This window comes from Sapajus apella, unplaced genomic scaffold (assembly GCF_009761245.1).
Source record: "Sapajus apella isolate SASKATOON/1434 unplaced genomic scaffold, GSC_monkey_1.0 scaffold28, whole genome shotgun sequence".
NCBI classification, from domain to species: domain Eukaryota; kingdom Metazoa; phylum Chordata; class Mammalia; order Primates; family Cebidae; genus Sapajus; species Sapajus apella.
Window position 1 is genome coordinate 19,794,951 of NW_022436968.1, and position 24,926 is coordinate 19,819,876.

At 36.5% G+C, this 24,926-nt stretch overlaps 1 protein-coding gene and 1 long non-coding RNA gene across 6 annotated transcripts in view; both read left to right on the top strand.

Annotated features, from left to right (window-relative positions):
• The window catches only part of CHN1 (chimerin 1), a 194,544-nt gene that overhangs the window by 55,456 nt on the left and 114,162 nt on the right, over positions 1 to 24,926 (top strand). For all 5 annotated transcript variants that reach the window (XM_032292893.1, XM_032292895.1, XM_032292891.1 and 2 more), the window contains one exon: positions 2,730 to 2,785. In XM_032292893.1, coding sequence (XP_032148784.1) covers positions 2,730 to 2,785 — 56 coding nt within the window. The remainder of the gene's footprint in view (positions 1 to 2,729; positions 2,786 to 24,926) is intronic.
• LOC116561133 lies at positions 8,029 to 23,761 on the top strand. The gene is made up of 3 exons (XR_004273300.1): positions 8,029 to 8,039; positions 16,498 to 16,503; positions 23,453 to 23,761. It is a non-coding gene; the product is annotated as an uncharacterized LOC116561133 (long non-coding RNA).

A 24,926-nucleotide genomic window follows, 5' to 3' on the forward strand; every position in this document is an offset into this window, starting at 1 on the left:
ACTTTAAAAAATACTATGCCCTTTGAAACTGATGAAAACAAAAGTTGAAACCCAGATCAATTCTCATATGACAATATTGTTTCCCTTTTTTCATAGTAGCTCATCTTAATGTATGGTTACTGCTGATAACCAGATACTAGAGTATTTGTGCTTTGAGTCCAAATTGACATTTTACTTTATTAACTTTTAATGTTCTTGACTATCATTCATTTCTCAAAATTAGGTTTTCATAGATGGCAGCACTTTCTAGAGCATTTTCTTGACAAAGGAAAATAATCAGTGGTTTGAGAATTACTAATCAAAGTAGAAATGTGAACTGAATTTTTATCTTATGGTTACCAATATGGAGGAAAGGACTGGAAGAATCTTTTTTTTTTTTTTTTTTTTCCCCCACTGTTTTTAAAGGCGGGTTCTCATCACGTTGCCCTGGCTGGTCTCAAACTCTTGAGCTCAGACAGTCCTCCCACCTTGGCCTCCCAAAGTGCTGGGATTACAGACGTGAGCCACTGTGCCCAGCCCTTGAAGAATTCTTTCTTAGAAATCATGGTTTCGCTGCTCTTAAGGAGGATGGAGATTTGTGCTGTAAGATAAATTTAGACATACATAGCTACACATCTTGGGGTGATACACATGTACTTTCATTATCAGGGCTAGACAAATTTGGCTTCAGTGCTTTTTCTTCCTTCTTCTATCTCAGAATTAACTACTTTTGTGTCATCTCTGTAACAGAATATATAAAATAATATTCACAGGAATATTTCTGATTAATACAATGAAATATGGGTATCTAAAACTATTTTAACATATTACCTCTCTTAGGGATTTTTGCCATCAGGAGAAAAAGGTAAAGGAATACATTTCTATCAGTAGAACTTAAACATTACTGATGAAATGACTTTGTGTTTGATTTTTAAACAAAAAAGCTGTATTTTCTCAGCTCATTTTAAGTTAAGCATTGCCCTGATGTTATGTTTTAGTGATGAACTCAAGATGCATCCTAGTAATCAAGTGTTATTATAAAGAATTTTGTATATTAATATCAATCACCTATGTGTAATGATAAGTAATCTTTATTGAGCATTTACTGTGTGCTAGGGACTGTTTTACATCTTTTACATAAGTAGTTTATATCCTTACAGTAATCTGTGAAGTAGAAACTATTACTCCTATTTTGCAAATAAGGAAAATGAAGGCACAGAATGCAGTGCTAGTGACAGAGCCCCAGTGTTCAGACCCCAGGTGGTTTGGTTCAAGAGTTCAAATTCTTAGCCACAGTGCATATCCCCTTTGCGTAGAAGTACATAACAGTGATGTGTGATATGTACCTGTGTGTATTCATTGTGTGTGTGTGTGTGTGTAGGGAAACTGTATATATACACAATATATATATATATACACAACGTAATTATGTATGTATGTGTATTGTATTTATTCTATATATGTTTCCATGATTTATATGAATAAATGTGGTCAGAAGTAGAGTCTGTGTAGGGATATCCATTTAAAATCTGAGTCATCGGCCGGGCGTGGTGGCTCAAGCCTGTAATCCCAGCACTTTGGGAGGCCGAGGCGGGTGGATCACAAGGTGAAGAGATCGAGACCATCCTGGTCAACATGGCGAAACCCCGTCTCTACTAAAACTACAAAAAATTAGCTGGGCAAGGTGGCGCGTGCCTGTAGTCCCAGCTACTCAGGAGGCTGAGGCAGGAGAATTGCCTGAACCCAGGAGGCGGAGGTTGCGGTGAGCCGAGATCGCGCCATTGCACTCCAGCCTGGGTAGCAAGAGCGAAACTCCGTCTCAAAAAAAAAAACAAAACAAAAAACAAAAACAAAAAAAAAAACAAAAAACAAACAAAAAAAAATCTGAGTCATCTGTTATCTGACAGCCCCAGATTCCTGGGTAGTTTGATGTTATGTCAACAAAATATCTTAAGTATTAGTTAAATACTTAAGAGTATTAAATTATATGTGATTAGATATGTAGAAATAGAGAAAAAAAATTCTCCAAGAGATGAATTTAGACATACATAGCTATTCATTCTTTTTTCATTTTAAATTAAAAAGCCTGAACTGAGGCTAGAAGGAAGTCATGGTGTCAGTATAATTTTCACTGATGCGTTTTCAGATGCCCTAAAAATTATTCACTCTTTTGGCAAGTTTTTTGAATATCTGAATTCTTTTTTTTGCTATATTCGCCCTAATTGAATACGCAGTGTTAACCTTGGCTCAGAACTTTTGTTTTTAGGGGAAGAGGAAGATTATCTTTGAAGATAGAAGTTTTGCAATATAAATAGGGGAAAAAAACAGTGTATTTGTTACATCTAGCCTATAAATCCTGATTTTAATTTTAAGCTTGACACTTAATAATGTGCTTTAAATATGTGTATATATAACCATTATTGGTTTATATAGAGACATGCGTTAACATCCCCACAAAGAATTGGGGAAAATAAATGACCACATTATAGAGAACAAAGCCAAATATCCAGCACTGACTTGTTTTAAGGTAAAAAGACACTCATTTGAATTATGATTTTTCTGTTTTTACTTGCTCCTGGGCTTTCACTAAATACAGTTTTGTTTACTTTGTTTTGTTCATAATACAATGTAATAAATAAGGTTATACCAGTTATCTTGTGAACATAAAAAATAGCCAGTTTTTTACTTCTAATATATTGATAAGTTCTATGTAAGGGACATTGACACTTTTTGTTTCTACCTTCTCACAGTATATCAGCTGCAACAGGAAGCCCCTCATCCTCGAAGAATTACCTGTACTTGTGAGGTGGGTGTAATTAAACTGTAACCAAAAAGTGCCTTTCAACAGTCTGTTTCCCAAACTTTCACCTTCTTCAGTGGCTTGGTTGTTTGTGAGATTAACCACTTAGCACTATTGGTATCATAAAATTGTAACTTGAATACATTTTTCTTAATATCCTTCTCATTTGATTTAACAGCCACTTTTTAGTGGACTGTTTGGAACACAGTATAAAATATGACCATATAATTTTAAGGGATGTTCTTATTTTTTTCAGTTAATCTATACATTGTTTTTTCATTGTTTAATGTTCTTTTTTTTAAAACTAACTTTGAAGCTAACACTGTAGGATTATTTAATTCTTTTTACATTGAAAGACATATTTTAATAATGATTTTTTAAATGAACAAAATATGTGGATAGTTCATCAAAAAAAGATATGATGTATGACAATGTATATAAAGATGTTCAAATTTCATTGATAATAAGAGAATTGCCAATGAAAATAGAGATCATTTTTACTTTGCGGATTGGCAAAAGTTAAAAGCTCAGAATATACTTAATTGGCAAGCCTGTGAAGAAACAGGCACCCTTATACATTGCAGATTGGAATGTGACATAGTGTAACTTTATGAGAATTTTGTAATATCTATCACAATTATACCTGCACTTACCCTTTGACTTACCAGTCTAAATTCTGGGAATTTATCCTGATGAATTACCTGTACAAATGTAGACTAACATATCCCCAAAGTTTTTCATTGTAGGATTGTTAGTAATAGCAGGAAAAAACCTAAATATCTGTTCAGAGGAGACTGACTGAATAGAATAGAATATTAAAAAGAATAAGGAAGATTTTTATGTGCTGATATGGAAAGATTTCCAAATATAAAATGTATGTACATATAGCAAGTATGGTTCCTTTTTTCATAAGAAAGAATAGAAAATAAAAAATACATAGTCTGGCCAGGTACTGCAGCTCATGCCAGTAGTCTCAACCCTTAGCTAGACACAGGTGAGAAGATAGCTTGATCCCAGGAATTCAAGACCAGCCTAGGCAACATAGTGAGACCTTGTTATCCACAAAAAGGAAAAGTGTATTTATGTATATATAGTTTAGTTTTGCAAAAGAGAAGCACAGAAAGGATTAAAGCAGAGACCACTAAAATAATTATCATAAGGAGTGGATGAAGACACCGTGGAGGAGATAGAGATGGGAGTGACATTTTGCTAAGTCTGATTTTATAGTGTGACTTTTGAACTATGTAAATTGGTCATGTACTGAAACAAAAAAGGTAAAGAAAAATGATTGTTAAAAAGCAAACCCTAAAATTGAGTACAAATATGAACGAATGAACCTTATAAATTCACAACATAATCACCAAAAAAATTAACTGAAGTAGCTTTTATTTATTTATTTATTTGGGACAGAGTATTGCTTTGTCACCCAGGCTAGAGTGCAGTGGTGCGATCTTGGCTTATGGCATCCTCAACCTCCTGAGCTCAAGCAATACTCCTACCTCTGCCTCCCAAGTAGCTGGGACTACAGGCATGTGCCACCATGTCTGGCTAATTTTTGCATGTTTTTATAGAGATGGGGTTTTTCCATGTTGCCCAAGCTGGTCACAGACTCCTAAGCTCAAGGGATCCACCCACTACAGTGTTGGGATTACAGGTGTGAGCCAGGGCACCCGGCCTTTAAAGTTGCTTTTTAAAAAATATTTTAAATTGAACATAATTGTACATATTTATGTAGTAAAGAGTGATATTTTGATATATGTATACACTGTGTAATGATTAATTCAGGGTAATTAGCATATCCATTACCTCAAATATTTATAATTTCTTTGTGCTGAGAACATTCACAATTCTCTCTTCTAGCTAGCTGAAAATACACAATAAATTACTTGTAACTCTTATCTTGGATAATTTTATATCTATTAACTAACCTCTCCCTATCCTTTCCTTTCCTCTACCCTTCCCAGCCTCTAGATACCACTGTCTTGATCATCTTCTGTGAGATAATTTATTGAGCTTCCACATATGAATGAGAATGTGTGTTATTAATCTTTCTGGGCCTTTCTTACTTCATTTAGCATAATGCCTTCCAGGTTCCTCCACATTGCTGCAAGTGACAGGATTTTATTCTTTTTAATGGCTGAATGGTATTCCATTGTGTAAATATACCACATTTTCTTTATCCATTTATCTGTTGATTCCATATCTTGGTTATTGTGAAATATGTATGTATATATGTAAGCATAGAATAAGTATGAGGTGCTTGATTATTGCATTTCATTGCTATGATGTGAATGAAGGGTGATTAAATAATTTGCATGTAATGGGAATTTTTAAAATCCTGTTTAATAAAATGTTTCTTTTTGTTTCAGTTCTGTTGACATAACTTTTTAACCATTTAACTCAAAGTGAGAAATTGGCAGTACTTTGGAAAGTCCTGAAGTATTTATTAGTAAGACTGTTAAGACTATTATCTTTATTGAAAAATAGGTGTATAATTCCTTCCTTAAAATAATTTGAGACCACACAAATGAAGATGAAGTAAAAAGAATAAAGAAAAGGTGAGGGAATAAAAGCAACAAAATGCCAGTAGATTGCATTGCTGATTGAGGATCAGTGTAATTGCGTGAAAGAGCGTTTCACGGTTATAAAGTATATAACCCTGAAGGCCAATATAATCCAGTTTTTTCCTTAATTAAATTGTTTGTAAAAAAAATAATTTCACATCACATTAAGATACGACAAATCAGTGTAACTCACTTTTGAAGGGCTAAGCTGATGTGGTCCAAGTATATAGCTTTCTGGTGATTCACATTGATGCAAAGACACAAGGTTAGAATAAGATACTGGAGGAATGGATGGATGTTAGAGTCTCTGAAAATAATTTCTTTTTATTTACCTTTGCTCTGTGATTGATTGAATACTGCCATCCCCTAAGGAACTAGACCATTTGTATTCTCTCCTTTGGTTAAAGGCAGGCTTAAAAGCAATGAAAAACCAGAAAAGCAAATTGTACAATTGACATTTTCCTACTTAAATTGAGGAATGTATTCATCATTTTCACTTTGCAATATAAGAAATATTTGTTGTATTAACTTTTCACAATATTTTGTGAAATATTTGTTTCACAAAATACAAATTTTTGTAAATATTCTATATTTATTTATATTTAAATTTTTTTTTCATCAAAAAATAGCAGTCATGTTCTAATGACCAAGTTGGTAGACAAGGAATGCTGTTCAGAATGGAAGGATTTACTGTGACCGGCTGTCCTTGTGCGTTGTAACTATCCTTACATATTATTCACAGCTTATAGTCTCTTACTTATTCATAGCTTATAGTCAGTTCCTTAAATTTGACTGTTTAATAAGAAATATGTGTGCATACAATAAATGTCTTTACTTTGGAAATTAGTGGTGATGATTTGTTTCTATATTTGACCATTCTCTAAGTTGCTCAATGTCTTTCTGTTTTTCCTAGGTGATCATTAAAGGGCAGTTACTAAATAGGCATAAATGGTCTTCCTTTAAAAAGTGAAATTCATGCATAATATTATTATAATGATTATATTGACAAATAGGGATATGGAAAGTATTTATAAGCCACTGATGGTAATGGTTTGCTTATTCTATTAAGTATCTGTATTACAATTACATAACTTGAATATCCATTAGAAATCAAAGTAAAGGATTAAGTAGTGGGATGGAGCTTATCTCAAAATATTTTTTGGAGGAAGAAAGCTTCAGAGTTAGTTTTGATGAAATGATTAGTGATTGGTTTGGAAGAACTAAGATTATTGAGAATGATGAGCTACAATGATAAAGATGTACTAAAGTACCATTTGATGTTCACCCTTAAGTGTTTACTGTGAGCCAAGTGTGGTGGTGTGCGCCTATAATCCCACTTGGGAGGTTGAGGCGGGGGGATCACTTGAGCCTAGGAGTTCTTGAGCCTGTCTCTTAAAAAAATTTTTTTTAACTAAGGAATTAGATTTGGGCCACTGTGTTAGTCCGTTTTGCACTGTTATAAAGGAATACCTGATGGTGGACAGTATATTTTTGAAAGAGTTTTATTTGGGCCTGTGGTTCTGCAGACTACAAGAAGCATAGTGCCAGCATCTACTGCTGAGGCCTCAGGAAGCTCACAGTCATGGTGGAAGGCAGAGGAGGAGCTGGCATATCACATGGCAACTGAGGGAGTAAGAGATACTAATAGGATGAGGTGCCAGGCTTTTTAGCAATCAGATTTCATGGTAACTAAGAATGTAAGAAGTCACTCATTACCCTGGGAATGGCACCAAGGCATTCTTAAAGGATCTGCACCCATGACCCAAACACCTCCCATTAGGCTCCACCTCCAACATTGGGGTTCATATTTCAACATGAGATTTGGAGGGAACAAACACCCAAACCACATCAGACACTCTGTGTTGTTTCTCCGCTGAAATGTTGAGAGAAAAAGAGAAAAGTTAAACAATTGATAAGTTGATAGTTTTTTTAAAGTAATCATTATTATTTATGGGTGCTAATTATATATTTTTTTAAATGGATTCAATGACTGTCTTTCAGAATTCTGCTTACTTACAGTGATAGGAAAGGGAGAACCGGCTCTATCTGTTTGCATGTGCACATTTCCATTCTATTTTCTTCTAATGATAGTATTGTATCACAGATTACAAATCCAGTAACAATGCCAGGCTCAAAGGGAACACACATTTAGTGACTAGCCGTGTGTGTGACCTTTCTTTTGTGATGAATTCTGTATTATGCTCTTAGGCGAATTTCTGTTAGCATTTTGAAACCAAATGTGTAGCACCTAATTTCAAAACCTGAATTATCAACCATTAAAACAATCATAAACTATTAGGGGCAGAACTCTAAAATGCAGAATATCTAGCAATAAGAAATAATTTGACAGAAAATCAAATTGTAACTAATGCTTTTTTCTAATTCCAGAAAATCTTGCCAGTTGTTATTGTGGACACTAAAATATGAACGATTCTTTTTTAAAGGTTATTGTTAAGCTCAATTTTGAAATTCAGGTATAAATAATCCTTCGTATAGGGAGATGACCAGGTCAAAAGTAATTATTTTAGGCATACTTTAAAAACCAAGCACATACTTAAAAACTTGAAAATTATTCTTAATAATGTTGTTATATGATACAGTTGTATCTTATGGGAGAGTTAATTCTGAAGTTAGCACATAAAGTGAAAGTCTTATGTGGTCAGAATTACTCCTGGAAATTCCTTATCACCCATAAAGTAATGATACATATTTTTGTGTACCACTCATAAAGTAATGGTACATATTTTTGTGTATGCATATAATCACAGAGTATATAGGTATGCATAAATATTTATTCAGTGAAATACAGTACATAATAAATATAAAATATATACTGTCCTTTTCAATTGTGTAAAAATGGTTTTGTTTATTAGTTTGTGTTAAGCACCTGGTTGAATTCAAGTAAATGTGTATATATGTGTGTGTGTGTGTGTGTGTGTGTGTGAGCGAGCGCGTGCACGCATGTCTGTGTATAGAGAGAGTAACAGACTAGACACAGGTATACATTACATAGATATAAGCTGTATCTATTTTTTACGTAGGTATAAAATCTATGTCTAATTCAGATATCTAATGAGAGAAGCTCTGTGTCTTTTGTTCACTGATATTAATACAGTGTGTTTGGCATTTGACCATTATTAAACTTGGATCTTCAAAGTGGATACGCTTTTCCCCCTGCTATCCACACAGTGGGAAATGTAGTGATGATTTTTTTTTAAACGCATAAAACCAAATCTCCATTCCCTGTGACACATTTTTCAAGTTAGTGCTACAGGGAGCTGGATAGCAGTTTTGAGTACAGGTGCACATTATGGTAACAATGAGGTTGTCTTTCTCTAGGCTAAATGGTTAAAGTAGACTGAGGCTGGACAAAATGTACTGAAATGCAAGTCAGTGCTATTAGTGTAATGAGAAACGTAGATAAAATTACACAATGTACACTGCATTCTAATTACAATACCAATTAGAGGAATACTGGGTATGTATTTTGGTAGCACGTTTTATTTTTATTTACTTTTAATATATTTTTTTAGATAGAGAGTCTTGCTCTGTTGCCTGGGCTGCAGTGTAGGGGGTCTAATTTTAGCTCACAGCAGCCTTGAGCTGCCAGCCTCAAGTGATCCTTCTACCTCAGCCTCCTGAGCAGCTGGGACCGCAGGTGTGCACCACCATGCCTGGCTATGTTTTTGTTTTGTTTTCTTGTAGAGACAAGGTCTTAATATGTTCCCTAGTCTTGTCTTGAACTCCTGGGCTCAAGCAGTCCTCTTGCCTCAGCCTCCCGAAGTGCTGGGATTATAGGCGTGAGACACCACGCCAGGCCAACACATTTTAAAAATGCTTTTCTTCAGACCTACTTATAGAAGTAGAAATTGACTGTAATCATTTTACTCACCTGTCTCCCCCAAGAAGATTATATTCAGCATTTGGGTATGCTGACTGGTGTGTAGTATAGCTTGTTAAATGCTTGTAGAGTGAAATGAATGAATGAAATATCTTTCTGTGCTTATATTATGGCTTACAAGATGTGTACATTAGTACCTATATATCTTAGAGATGCTCTGGTTCTTTCTGTCACATGTATGCACTTATTCATTCAACCGGCATTCTTGGAGGGTCTGCCATCTGCCAGGCCCTAAGGTTTCAAGTCAAATAAAGCAAGATCCCTCTCCTGAAAGAGCTTCCAGTCTAGGTGGGGAATGGAGCAGTAGCTCAACCCTTACTTAGAGCAGAGTTGGTGGTACTTACCTTGATGCAAATGTATGCAGCTCCTGTGGCCAAGTGCACAGTATTTGTGGGAGAGTGGTAAAGGATAAGTCCAGAGAGCTAAGCAGTAATAAAGGGTTCTATGTCCTAAGCTTACAGTTTAGACTGTAGAAGTGAAAGTATTTTAAGCAGAGGAAAAACATGATTTGTTAGGCTTAGAAAGAACATCTGGCTCCAGGGAAGAAGATGGACATTTTAGAGGCAAAAAGACTGGTTTAGGAGGCTATTACAATAGTCCCAGTGGTAAGTGAAAAGAACTTAGAAGACACTGGTTCTGAGAAGAGCCAAGAGGGATTAGGAAAGGGGAAAATTTAAAGCTGTAGAATTCTCCGGACTTGGTGACAAGATGGTCATAGGTTGCATGAGAGGGAATCTAGTAGATTTCCAGCAACCAGTCAACTCTCCTGATCTTCTCTCATGTCATTGCTTGCTTGGCAAAACTGCACCCTTGTTGTTATCTCTGCCTATTCTGTACATTCTGCCAAGTAACAGTATGGCTAGAGGAAAATGAAATATTTTGGAATTTCTGAACTTCAAGTTGGTACTTAATGCTCCCTGTATTACCTTTATTCATGTCACTCCCTTTCTCTCTTCTGAAACCTCCGTGCCACAGATGGGTACCGGTTCATGGCCTGTTAGGAACTGGGCTGCACAGCAGGAGGTGAGCAGCAGGCAAGTGAGCAAGTGAATCTTCATCTGTGTTTATAGCCACTCCCCATGGCTCCCATTACTGTTTGAGCTCTGCCTGCTGTCAGATCTGTAGTGGCATTAGATTCTCATAGGAGTGCAACCCTATTATGAACTGCCCATGTGAGGGATCTAGGTTGTGCACTTCTTATGAGAATCTAATGCCTGATATCTGTCACTGTCTCCCATCACCCCCAGATGGGACTGTTTAGTTGCAGGAAAACAAGCTCCAGGCTCCCACTAATTCTACCTTATGGTGAGTTGTAAAATCATTTCGTTATATATTACAATGTAATAATAACAGAAATAAAGTACACAATAAATGTAATGTATGTCAGTCCCAAAACCATCCCCTTACCCTTAACCCTGGTCTGTAGAAAAATTGTCTTCCACAAAACTTGTCCCTGGTGCCAAAAAGGTTGGGTACCACTGCTCTGATGCCTCACTTCTTCTAATTTTCAACTCATAATTTTGTATCCTACTTTACTCCTGATTAAAGCCATCAAAGGGAATTTCCACAAACTTCCACCATCACATCCACCCAGCCATCAGCATCTGTGTTTATGTGTTCTGCATTCTTGCTATCATCATAGATGATAGCCAGCTCTTCACTACAATAAACCTCATTTCCTCTCATCTGCTTAAGGCAGAAGAAATGAGAAAAGTTCTCTTGACCCTACTTTCTCCATTTGCCTTGCTCAATTTCTTTGCTTTCTTTTGTAGAAAATATTTCAAAGTGTTGTCTGTACTTGCTGTCTGCAATCAGAAACTTTACCCACTACCACTCCAAGCAGAACTGCTTTGGGCAAGGTCAGTATTGACTTTGACATACATATAAATCTAGTAGTTGGTTTTTCTCTTATCATCCCATTAGGAGCATGTGATACAAGTGATGACTTTCTCCTTGATACATTTTTCTCACTTTGTTTCCAGAGTACTACATTATTTCGTTTTTTTTTTCTCTTGCTCCCACAGTCTCTTTCTCTGGTGCTTCTTCAACCTGATTGCTTGATTTTGGGGCACCCCCAAATCCTCTCCTCTTATCTACCTATGTTTACTTTATTATGATCTTACCAGTTTCAGGTTTTAATGTAACTTACATTTCCTTATATGTCCGGTTCTTTCTCCCAAACTCATATATATATATCTCCAGTTTCCTACTCTATCTCCCCTCACATATGTCTAATAAACATCTCAAACATAAATAGCATTTTCAAAACAGAACTGAGCTTCACCTGTTACCACAGCCTTCCAGATTTCAATTGATGGCAGTGACTTAATTCCAGTTGCCCAGATCAAAATCAGGAAATTATATTGGGTCTGTCTTCAGAATATGTCCAGAATCCAGTCTGTTCTCACATTGCTATAAAGAAATGCCTGAGACTGGGTAATATATAGAGAAAAGCGGTGTTTAATTGGCTCATAGTTCAATAGGCTGTACAGGAAGCATGGCTAGGGAGGCCTCAAGAAACTTTTACTCATGGTGGAAGGCAAAGCCAGATGCCAGGCATCTTCATGTGGCCGTAGCAGGAGGAATACAGAGAGGGGTCAGGCGCCACACACTTTTAAACTACCAGATCTCATGAGAGCTCTATCACTAGAATAGCACCAAAGAGGGAAATCCACCCCCATGATCCAAGAACCTCCCACCACTCCCCACTTCCAACATTGGGGATTTCAATTCGACATAAGATTTGGTTGGAGACACAGATCCAAACCATATCACTAACTTTTAATGGTAACCTATTTTTTTGGCTGCCAATCAAGGATGAGCTGTGGAAACTGAGCGAAATCCAATCTTTTTTTCTTTGGAAACCTGACTAGCCTAAATTTTCCCAGCCTCTTTTAGGTACTTATGTCAATTTGACAGTTTTCCCTAGTGGAACAGATGTTAACTTTAATGCTAGACCCATTAAAATTTTTTGCCAACTTAAATCCTGCTTGCATTCAGATAACATCTCCACAAGGAGATGGTATAGCTACAAGCTGGAGGGGATATGGATGTAGGACATTGTCTTGCCAACCTGAGTACATACACAGGAATGTTATATAAATGAGACAGAAACTTTTGTTGGGTCTAGTTATTATATATTTAGGTTGATTTGTCATAGTACATTATCCTACCTTACCACACAGTAACCTCTCAGGAGAGTAACTGAACCAACTCTTAACTGATCTTTCCTCTCATAGTCTATTCCCAGCACAGAGAGATCTTTTTGAAACCACAGGCAGCTCGGGTCACTCTTCTGCTCAGCACTCTACATTGGCTTTCCCTTTTCACCCAGAGTAAAAGCCAAACCTTCACAATGCCTTATAAGGTCCTCTCTGACTCATCTCTTAACTACTTCCTTGCCCCCTCTCCCCTGCCCCTGTTCTGCTTCAGCCCCACCAGTCTTCACGCTCCTCACATACAGCAGGTGTGCTCCCTTCTCAGCCCTCCCTCTGACTCCTCTTCCTGGAATGTTCTCTTTGATACACACTTGGCTCATTTGTTCATATCCAGTGAGGCCCATTGTGACCATTATATTAAGAATTACACTTTATCATCCCCCACATTCCCAGTCTGTTCCTGTTCTACTTGCTCTTGTCTTCACAACACTTTTCATTTAGTTACATACTATATAATTTACTTATTTATTGCTGTTTTCCTGTACTAGAATAGATGCTCGTGCAGGTAGCGATTTTGGTCTGTTTTGCTTATCAGTATTTCCCAGGTGCCTGAAACAGTGCTTGATACATAGTAGGTGCTTAAGAAAGACTTGCTAATTGAATGGGTGGGAGATACAATGTGCTTGTTTTATAACTAGTCCTTTTTAGAGGACGTATTCTGGTAGGTGGAGCATAAGAGTTTGGCACAGGAGTGGGAGGAAAGCACTCTAAAATAAATGATAGTTTTGCCATTGGTTGCACTATGTGCTCACAGCAGCCTATAGTGCAACTTCAAGTTCTAAAAAAACAAAAGAGTCACATGCTCCTGTGTCTTGGTGTTGTGATAATCTATTATTTAACACTTAAAATATGCTTTGCAGATAGAAGCATTTCTTATGATTGCTCAGTGATAGCTGTGAATTATTGAAACCAACCATTTATTTAAAAATCATCCTATCACCCAAAGGCTATTTTTCTTGGCATATTTTACTTAAGAAGTTGTCTTTAGTGCTGTCTTTTGCTCCTGTTTAAAATTCAGTTATAGTAAATTTCCATGTTGTGTGTTACCTAAGCATCTATCTTGAATATTAAGTTGGACTTTCTCTTGCCAGCAATGGGGCTTAGTCACCCTTGACACAGTTTCTAATTCTCTACCACCTACCAGTTTCTTAATGTCGATCTAGATATTTGCCTTATGCAAAGGCAAATATCTTTTTTTGACCTCTCTTCTGGCCAGCTAGGTACAGCCTACTTGACTTGTTCCTCCCCCACTACCTCCCATACAGGCATGGGCTGCCCAGACAGATGTCTCATGGACCACCTCTGAGTCACAGCATGACTCCACGGAGCTCATGCCTGCTTTCCATAAGCCCACCAGTAACATCCTGGGCCATGATGAAAGACTTTGATCTCTTCCTTTCTCTCTTGTGATCCCACCTGCTGATTGAGCTTGCTTCCTCACTCTGCTGGCATTTTGAGGTCTGAGGTGTGCTGTCCTCTTCCCTGCAGTAATCACCAAGTAATACACTGCTTCTGTTATGTCATGTGCTTTGTTTTTTTGTGTTTCCTTTTCTGTGTCTCATCTGACATATCCATACTTGAATCCTCCTGGTCAGGGCTCTCCTAGAAAGTAACTATTTTGGGAGAAATAAATTGGACACAGGTCAGATAAGAGCCACAAATGTATCTGCCAGTGTTTCCTGTGAGAGGAGCACCTGGTCATGGGTCAGACACTTAGACATTAGGCCATCGACTGGATAAAAAAGTATCCTGTGAAAGACATGCTATACACATCCATGAACACTTCAGGGGAAGTGGAGTAATAAAAGTAAAAATAGAGTAATAAAAGTAAAACACTTCCGGGGAAGTGTTCATGAGTGTGTATAGCATGTCTGTTAGGGCAGGGCATGAATTTATAGCCACTCTTCAGAGAGACTCCAAGACTAAGTTAGAGGAAAGCACCATCAGAGTTCACAAACAAGTAGTAAGATATACATTGGAGTCAAAATCTGTAATATCCTAATGTAGATACACATTTGTAAAACTGAAGATCACAATGACAATTCCAAAAGGAACTTCTTTACGGGTTAGCTATTACATAAACAAATTGGCAGGTTCCACACCTTAACCACTACTGAGATTACCTGAATCTAAGGTAGGAAAATAGTGAATACAAAGAAGTTTGAATTGTGAAACTTATGTATTATCCTTTTCCAATGCAGTAAATGGAAAATGATTTTTTTAAAACTGAAAATTTTGAAAATTGAAAATTTGAAAATTGAAAACTGAAAACCAAAAAATGAATCTTAACAAGCTGAGTGTTTCGCAAAGGTTTTTTACAAGTTTTTTTCTCTTTTTTTGAAGAGTCTCACTCTGCCACCCAGGCTGGAGTGCAGTGGCGCGATCTCCGCTCACTGAAACCTCCACCTCCCGAGCTAAAGTGATCTGTCTACCTCAGCCTCCCAAAGGGCTGGGATTACAGGCATCAGCCACCATGTCTGGCCTTCGCAAGTTATTAAGTAATATTTATAGATTATTAAAAAAAAAACTTTGTAAATATTTTTTATTGAATTAGTAAAATTTGACCATAGATAGAGGGCTAACTTATTTGGCATGCTGAAGTTTGATGGTTTTCTTAGAGAAAATGAAAAACACAATGGAAAATAAGCTGCGTTTCTGGTGCTGGTAACTAGAATGCTCTAGCATTGAGTAGGAAGGCAGATATCTAAAAGTTTATCTTACTGTGAATGGAGTAATAAAAGTAAAACAATCCGTATAAGTTTCATGACACATCTGATTCTCATTTGCCTGATGTTTTTCCCTGTAAGTCACTGCCAACTCTATGTAGGTCTTTGATAGGTATTCCTCTACTTTGCTGGTTTTTACTTAAAGATTTTGTAAGTTTAAACTTAATCGACTTGTTGAAGCTTAGCTATTACCCATATTGATATTTTCTTTGGCTTAAAGTGCAATGAGAAAAATAACTTAGAAAACATAGTGAAAATATGTGTTCAATGGAAAACTACATTGTCTGCATGCAGTGCATTTTTCCAGGTTATCTGATTGTAGTCTTTCTTTGACTTTGGCCTATTTTAAACTCTGTAACTGGTAGATAACTGGTAGTAATGCATTTATAGACATATATATTTTGCCTTGTCCAGTGAAGGTTCAATCATATACCTCTCCCATGCATACCATTGTGGAAAAACTCATTTTGACCTTATTTGCACATTCATTTCAAAATTTCTAATTTATAAATGTGTCTGTTCTTCAGATTCTCTTTTGAACTAGTTATATCATTTACTGATCCCCTCACCGATTAATGATTAGAATTAAATCTTTAATGTGTTTATATCTGTTTGAGTCATGATTTTCCTTTATTGGTGAATTCTCTTTAAACAAGTTAGATTCCTTATTTTGATTTTTTTCACTTAAATATAACTATTTTAATATGTGAATAATTTATAATAAGAAACTTTTAAAGTTTGTGATTCAGTTTCTAATTTTGATTTAAAATATGATAGCTGTGTGTATATATATAGAATTACTATGATTATTTTCCTAAGCCACGAGGCAGTGGCAGTGGCTTCTGTTTCTCTTCCTCCCTGCCTTTCCTCTTTTCTTACCTGTGTATAAGAAATTAAGATAGATCCAAAGCTAGAGATGAATGTTGACCGACTTACTAGCCTATAATTCGGAGTATACCTCTGTAGATAGCAAATAGCAAATGCATTTTATTCTTCCTTTCCCTCTTCTACCTCTCCAGACAACTGAGCCATTTTGAAGTACTATGCAGAACAAAATCTTCAGTTGAGAATACTTATTTTTTAATGTATAATTTTATATACATATTCTCTAGACTGTTAACTGAAAAAAAGTACTATTTTGTCAGTATAGTCATATTATTTCATGTAACTTTGAAGAAGCATTGTATAGACTTCCAGACTAGGTTTAAAATGCTAAATTGCCTGTCTATGTGTATCATTTTTCACAGGGTCAACAAAGGAGATAATGATTCCTTTGACTTCTGACCAGATCACTACCACTGTAGGCAAGAACAATGTTAAACATTTTGGAAATTTTATAAATGTTTTAGTGGCATTACCTGTAGAATTTTGGGGTGTGTGTGTGTGTGTGCGCACGCGTGTGTGTGTGTTTGACTACTGTCTTGAACTGTAGCCGTGGAAAAGTTTCCTTACTAAAAGAAATAATATAACATTGTTGAGGAGAAGAGAAGGGAATTAACATTTATAATACTTTTATTGTTTAGTTCTGCTGTTTTCAAATTTCCTGTGGAGAGCAAAATACTTCTACATTAAAAAAAACTTTTATTGTCTTTGTGGAAAATAAGATATAAGAAGTCGCACTTTAATTTGAAAGAATATAGTTTAGTGAATTAAATTAAAATGTTTATGTCTGAAGAAAATAGGCCCAGCATCGTGGCTCATGCCTGTAATCATAACACTTTGGAAGGCCAAGGCAAGAGGATTGCTTGAGCCCAGGAGTTTGAGACCAGTCTGGGCAACATGGTAAAATCCCATGTAAACCAAAACTATCTGAGACAGGTCTTACTTAATTTAGAAAGTTTATTTTGGCAGAGTTAAGGACACATGCCCAGGAGGCCCAGGAGGCAGAAGTCTGTGTCTTTCTCCAAAGATGATTGTGAGGGCTTCAGTATTTAAAGGAGAAAGGACAGATATTGGAGAAAGAGGAAGGAATATTTAAAAGGCGTAGGTAGATAAGAGACAAATGGTTGCATTCTTGAGTCTTTCATCAGACTTTCACCAAATACACGATATACTTGTGAGAGGGTGATAGAGGAATAGTAATTTATGCTTTTGTCTAGCTCAGTGAATCTGCATTTTTCCATCAGAGGAAGCAGTCAGATGTGCATGTATCTCAGGTTGGCACAGGGATGACTTGGAGTTCTGTTCTTTATCCACTACTTGTGAAGATAAGCTATCAATTTACATTGCCAGGGTGAAAGTCAAGAAAATAAAATGGGAAACAGGTTTGCCCGATGCAGTTCTCAGCTTGACTTTACCCTTTGGCTTAGTGATTTTGGGGTCCTGATACTTATTTTTCTTTCACACCCATCTCTACTAAAAATTTAAAAAATAATCAGCTTGGTGTGGTGGCATGTGCCTGTAGTCCCAGCTACTCAGAGGTCTGAGGTAGGATTGCTTGACCCCACAGAGTTCAAGGTTGCAATGAGCTACGATCACCATTGCACTCCAGCCTGGGTGACAGAGCAAGACCTTGTCTCGCAAAAGAAAAAAAGAAAGTAGTTCATTGTTTATAAAACTACACAGCAAATGTTAATTTAATGAATTTCATTTATATTTTAAATATTGTGAAATAATTGATCTGCTCAGTTATTTATTGAATTTCTATGTTGTACTATGCACTTTATGCCACATTCAATCATGATAGATTAACTTAAATGTTTTTTTCTTCAGTAAAATAGTATATACAATTTATGGAAATCATGCTATTGTTAGTAGAAAAACCAAACACCGTAAAATCTTTAAAAATTAATTCTGAGCCAATATGAGTAACTAAGGCCCAGAGACTATTCTCAAGAGGTTGTGATAAAACGTGCCTGAGGCAGTTGGGTTAGTTCAGTTTTATACATTTTAGGGAGACAGGAATTATGGCTAAAATCATAAATCTGTACATGGAAGAACATTGGTTCAGCCTAAAGAAGTGAGATATCTTGAAGTGTTATAGGTCATTGGTAGATTCAGATAGTTTTTGATTGGCAGTTGGTTGAAAGAATTAAGTTTTGCTTAAAGACTTGAAGTCAGTAAAAAGAAATGCTTGAGCTATAGTAGAGGGAGTTTTGGAGACCAAGGTTCTTGTCATGTAGATGAAGTCTCTAGGACTTTGGAGAGAAAAGATGGTAAATGCCTCTTTTAGACCTTAAAGGTGTCACATTCTCATTTAATCAATCCTAGGTCCAGGAAAGACCTAGAAAGGGAAAGCCTGGCTGAATTAATGGAAATATTCCCCAGTTGCAAATTCTCCCACAAGGGATGGCTTTGCAGAACCTTTTCAAAATAGGTCAAAGAAATGTGTTTTGGGATAAAATATTTGTATGTCTTTTAGAATCTGCCATCTGTCATATGATACCATACCAGAGTTGGATTGGAATTTGGCATCTTATTGCCACAAGCCCGTGTTGTCAGCCTTATGATCTCTATTTCAATGTTAATGCTGGTCAGTTGTGCCTAAATACCAAAAAGGAGGAGGGTATGAGGAGGCGTGTCCGATCTCTCTTCTCTCATGACTAGGAATTCAGTTTTTCAGGTTTCTATGGGGCCCCACTGGCCAAGAGGGAGTCTATTTAGTTGGTTGGAGGCCCTTAGGATCTGTTTTTTGTTTGGTTAGTTGGTTGGTTTATGTGGTAAGGCATTTTATAGGCACCTTTTATTTTCAGTAAGAAATTTTTTTTATTCTCTTCATTTATCATTTTTTCTACTCATTTTATGGTGTCATGAAAAAATGTAAACTACTAAATACAGAATATTGGAGAAAACAAAGCATATAATTCAGTACAAGTACTCATTTTGAAACATATTTTAGTTACCTGGAGTTCAACCAGTTTTAGTCTGTAGTCTCCTATTATTATAAATTTATAAAACTTAGAAACAAGCATATAAATGTTTGTATAAGCATAAAGATGTTTTCCCTATAGCATGTAACCCTTGAAATTTCATTTGATGTATTTGGAAGTAAACTAATTTTAGATCATTAATAATCATTCTATATTATGAACTTCTTAATTTAATTATCTGATGTTATATTGTCTCTGAGTTTGAAAGGCTATCCAAATAATCACTTAAGTAATAATACCTTAGATATCAGCAAAACATCTAAATGCTATTGTACAGGAAGGAAGACTTCTCTACCATATTAGATTCAGTAACTAGGATTTTTGGACTATACTGACAAAAGGCAGATCTAACAGGAGAAAAGGTTTATTTCATATGCACATGGAGAGGGGGATCTCACAGAAGTGGAAACACCAAGGAGGCAATTAAGACTTGGGGCTTATATACCAATTTAATAAAGGGTGATAAAGACAGACGAGACTAGACAAAGAAAAAGGAATTTGGGCTTGGCAGGGTGGTAAGTTGTGTGAAGGAAATATGGGGTAAGTAAGGATTTTTAGTAAGATTTGTTACACAGATTCAAGGCATCTCAGGGTATAAGAATTGTCTCTGGAGTTGGTTTCCTCTTCCCAGTATGATAGAAAAGTACATCTTTACATATGGAAATTTCTTTTACAAATGTAAATTTCTTTTACAAAAGGGAAATTTATGCTATGCTTTTAGACAGAAAGGGGAGTACAGAAAGTGCCTATGTTTGATGTTTCTAAATTGCCTTTAGTTTAAAATAATTCATATGCCAATGTAGCATGTTTTAGGGTAGTGTATTCTGATCCCCTTTGCTATCTAGATGAGAGAGAAAAAAACCTAAACTTAAGTTTTGATCGAGATTTCAATTATAAAAATACAGGAAAGATGAAATTGGTGTACGAATTTTATTTTGTATATAGTGCTTATTGCATGTAAAAATACTGTATTAATTATCAGTGCTTACCTAATTTCTTTTAATTCAAAATTGTTTGTGTAAAGCAAATAATTATTTAGCAATATAAGGCCTTAATCAATTGTTTTCTGAAGATGATTACTTAGGCAATGAATGGAAGCTGATTATGTACTTATTGTAGGACTATTAAATAAATAATCAGTATTTGTCTTAGATTGGGGAATGTAATGGATTGCCACACCATTTGCAGCCACCAGTCTCACTACTGTCACCACTTCTGTGTACTCGTCCAGGATTTTCCTTGATAAGTAGAGTATCTTCAAAAACCCTCCTTTAACCTCAGTGTCATATGCCTTCAGCTACCTGAAAAGATCTCATAATTTGAAGGAAAGGAGATAATCCCTTCTCAAAATGTTAGGGGACCCCATTCTAATGTGTCTCAAGCTTCAATATTAGGTTACACAAAAGCTAATCTTAATTTATGTTGTTAAAAATGATATTAGGTATATGATTAATGTATGAATACATTTTTCTTTAAGAGTTACAATATTATGGTCAAGATTAAAGTTCCTTTGATGCCTTTCTCTTAACTCCTTCAGGTCAGTTCTCCACCCACTTTCTTTGAGGTAACAATCTGAATTTGGTGTGCATGCTTCCAGATCTCTATTTATGCCATAAATACATATTGTGTGTGTATGTGCTTTCACCTAAATGGTGTCATTCTGTATTATTTCATAATTTATGTTTGTATTTAATAGTTTGTCTTAATGATTTTTCCATGTTCCTCCAATCTACATTATTCCTTCAAACGGTGTATATTATTTATATTATAAATTAGGTTAGTTATTGCCCTATTGGTGTATATTTAAATTATTTCTATTTTTTAATGTATGAGTGAATGAATGAATAAATGAATGACAGGATCTTACTCTGTCACTCAGGCTTGATCATGGCTCACTGCAGCCTCAACCTCCTGGGCTTAGGTGATCCTGTTGTCTCAGCCTCCTGAGCAGCTAGGACTACAGGCACATGCCACCACCACAAAATATCTTATTTTAAAGATATTTTGTGGACATGGGGGTTTTGCTGTATTGCCAGGCTAGCGTTAAACTCGTGGCCTCAAGCAGCCCTCCTACCTTGGTCAACCCAAAGTACTGGGATTACAGGTATGAGCCACCATGCCTGACTGGCCCATTTAAAAAATGACTATGAACAGTGCATATGAGAACATTCTTATTCACATTTTCACGTGTACATGTACATGTACATCTTCCTCTAGAGTAAATACTGAGCACTTTCACATTTTTGGATTGAGAGGACACTGCTAAATGGTTCTTTTGAGTAACATTGTATCATATAGTGCTATAGAGAATCAATTCTCTAGGACTTAAACATTGAATTTTCATCTTCATAAGCAAAGGTTTATTCTCAAGCAGTTGCATAACCCCACTCTATAAGCTCTGGACTAAAACTAGAATAGCCATCATCTGTAGCTGTAGGAGCCAGCTGGCATATTCTTAATACATTGAGTTTTATGAGCAGAAAAATTATTACGGAACAAGGCCAAATCAGGCAGAATTTACCTTGGGAAGATAATAAATAACCTGACTACAACCTCACAGATAACAGAAGATTCATAAAGGATAAAGTATTATTTAAGTATATGATATGGTTTGGCTGTGTCCTCACCCAAATCTTATCTTGAATTGTAGTTCCATAATCCCCTTGTGTTGTGTGAGAGACCTTGTGGGAGGTAATTGAATCATGGGAGCAGTTACCTTCATGCCATTCTCATGATAGTGAGTGAGTTCTCACGAGATCTGATGGTTTTATAAGGGGCTTTTCCCTCATTTGCTTGGCACTTCTTGCTGCCGCCACATGAAGAAGGACATGTTTGCTTCCCCTTCTACCATGATTGTAAGTTTCCTGAGGCCTCCCCAGCCATGTGGAACTGTGAGTCAAACCTCTTTCCTTTATAAATTATCCAGTCTCATCAGGCATGTCTTTATTAAGTGTGAGTATGGACTAATACAGTATAATTTTTATGAAAAGTTAAAATCATGACTGTCCTACAAATATGAAAATGAACATGTTAAACATTTATTTTACTCATAAGGTGTGAGAGAACTAGGTAGATGTTATAATCGGTTGAAAGGATAACTCCAAACACTCATGTGGAGTCAAGGAATATTGAGGTGAATTGCATGTGGAGACAAAACTAGTTTTTCCACTGGGAGAAGCAGTAGGGAAGAAGTCAGTTCAACCACCAATATGCAGGGTAAAATGTATCTATTAGTTACCTGCAACTTAGGTAGTACCAAAATTGCTCAGAGACAAGACACTGGGCTAGAATTTTATAAGCCAATAAGGTATGCTATAGATTAGGTGTCCCCAGTCCCCAGGCCACAGACCAGTACCAGTCCATGGCCTGTTAGGAACTGGGCCACACAGCAGAAGGTGAGTGGCAGGTGAGCCAGTGAAGCTTCATCTGCAGCCTTTCCCCATTGCTCGCATTACTGCCTGAGGTCCGCCTCCTCTCAGATCAGCGGCCACTTTAGATTCATGGGAACACGAAGCCTCTTGTGAACTGCACATGGGAGGGATCTAGGTTGCATGCCCCTTATGAGAATCTAATGCTTGATGATCTGTCACTGTCTCCCATTACCCCCAGATGAGAAGATCTAGTTGCAGGAAAACAAGCTCAGGGTTCCCACTGATTCTACATTATGGTGATTATATAATAATAATAGAAATAAAGTGCCCAGTAAGTGCAATGTGCTTGAATCATCCTGAAACCATATCCCTTCCCCTGCCCTGGTGTTTGGAAAAATTGTCTTCCACAAAACCAGTTCGTGGTACCAAAAATGTTGGGGATCACTGCTATAGATGATACACAGTTTTCCATTGAAACACAAAAGTTTTTCTGTGCTCTGAGTAAATATATCAAGTTTGCTGAAAACAATACCAGACTTGGCACCCAGGCTGTATATATGCAGAACTAAAGGAGAAGATCACTGAAAAGATTGGTTTTGAGTTGCTTTGGGAACTGCATATTTGACCAAATTCACGAGTCAGTGTCAAATAGACAGAGGGATTGTACCCTTTTTGCCATTCTTGAATACGAATCCCAGTTTTGCCTTGAGCCCCGCCACTTGAACAAGTAATCTTGAATAAGTTATATAATCTCTCGGATGCTCAGTTTCTCCACTACCATGATTCTGCAATCTCACTACTTGGTGTGTACCCAAAGGAAATGAAATTAATATGTTGATGAAATATCTGCACTCCCATGTTCATTGCAGTATTATTCACAGTATCCAAGATATGGAACCAACCTAAGTGTTCATCACTGAATGAAGGGATAAAGAATATGTGTTGTATCTATACATAATGGAATACTATATCTCCTATTTCAATATACAGTAGAATACTGTTCATTTCAAATTGGATACAAAAGGAAGTCCTGTCATTTGCCACAACACAGATGAACGTGGAGGACATCATGTTAAATGAAACAAGGCAGGCCCAGAAAGACAAATACTGCAGGATCTCACTTCTGGAATCTAAACGCGTTGAATTCGTAGTAGCAAGAAGTACGATATGATTATCAGGGGCAGAGGGAAGGAGAAGGAAAGAAAATGGTTGGGGTGGGAATTCAGGAGATATTGGTTAAAGGATACAAATTTTCATTTATGTAGGAATATATTCAAGAGATCTGTTGTTGCAACTTAATGACTATAGCTAATAACAGTGTATTATATACTTGAAAATTTGTGTTCTAACCACAAAAAAAAAGTATGTGAAGAAATGTATGTGTTAATCAGCTTGTTTTAGTCATTCCACAGTAGATACAAACATGAAAACATCATGCTATACACCATAATACACACACACACACACACCCCTTTTGTCAACTGTAAGTATATTTAAAAGAAAAGGTGAATTTTGCCAAGAAAAATAAATAAATGAGAATGATAATACTATGTTATAAAGACTAAATAGAATAATTCCTATCATATTTTGAGGATTCAGTGATCTTTAAATGTAGCTAAAACACATAGTAAATAGCAAGAGCTCAATAGCATAATACGTGGTGTCATCAAAGTACCTCCTAGGGAAAAGCTTTTTTTCTGTTCCTATGATTTTGTAGTCAGAGTTGGCATCTTGTCATTCAGGACTCAGTTTTTACTTAGTATTTACTATTATGATGAAAATAAGAGTGGGTAACAAAAGGGAGGACCAGTGAGGTACTTGTAAAGCTGGGTGGTTAGGAAGGCCCTCTCTGAGATGACATTTAAACTGAGTCCTGAATGACAAGATGCCAACTCTGACTACAAAATCATAGGAACAGAAAAAAAGTTTCTTTTCTTTTTTTTAATAAAGACGGGATTTCACCATGTTAGTCAGGCTGGTCTTGAACTCCCAAGCTCAGGTGATCCACCTGCCATGGCCTCCAAAGTGCTTGGATTACAGGCGTGAGCCACCACGCCCAACCCTAGTTTCTTATTTTATTTTATAAACTTCTTTATTGCCTGTCTGTCACTATTAGAATGTAAGTTCCAAAAGAATTTTGGTTCTGTACAGTACTGTGTCCCTGCAGGTAGAACAATGCCTGTCACATGTTTGCTATTCACTGAGTGTATTTTGAATGAATGGGGCACGTGCTTTCTATCTTCCTGTGAAAATTCCTGGGCATTTATCTTGCTGGGGCTTTTCTTAGCTATAGCCAGCACACATGCCCTGACAAGCTGCGGTGAGGGAAGAGATGATGAGAGAACAGAAGGACAAGAGTATATGGAGATGCTAACAGAATGGAGAGTCTAAAGCAACAGGGAGAGGAATAGCAGGGGAGGGTGGGGGAGAAAGCTACAATTGGGTGTGTCACAATTGTGGCATTATGTTTTGGGGTATTATATTTTATTCTTGAATAA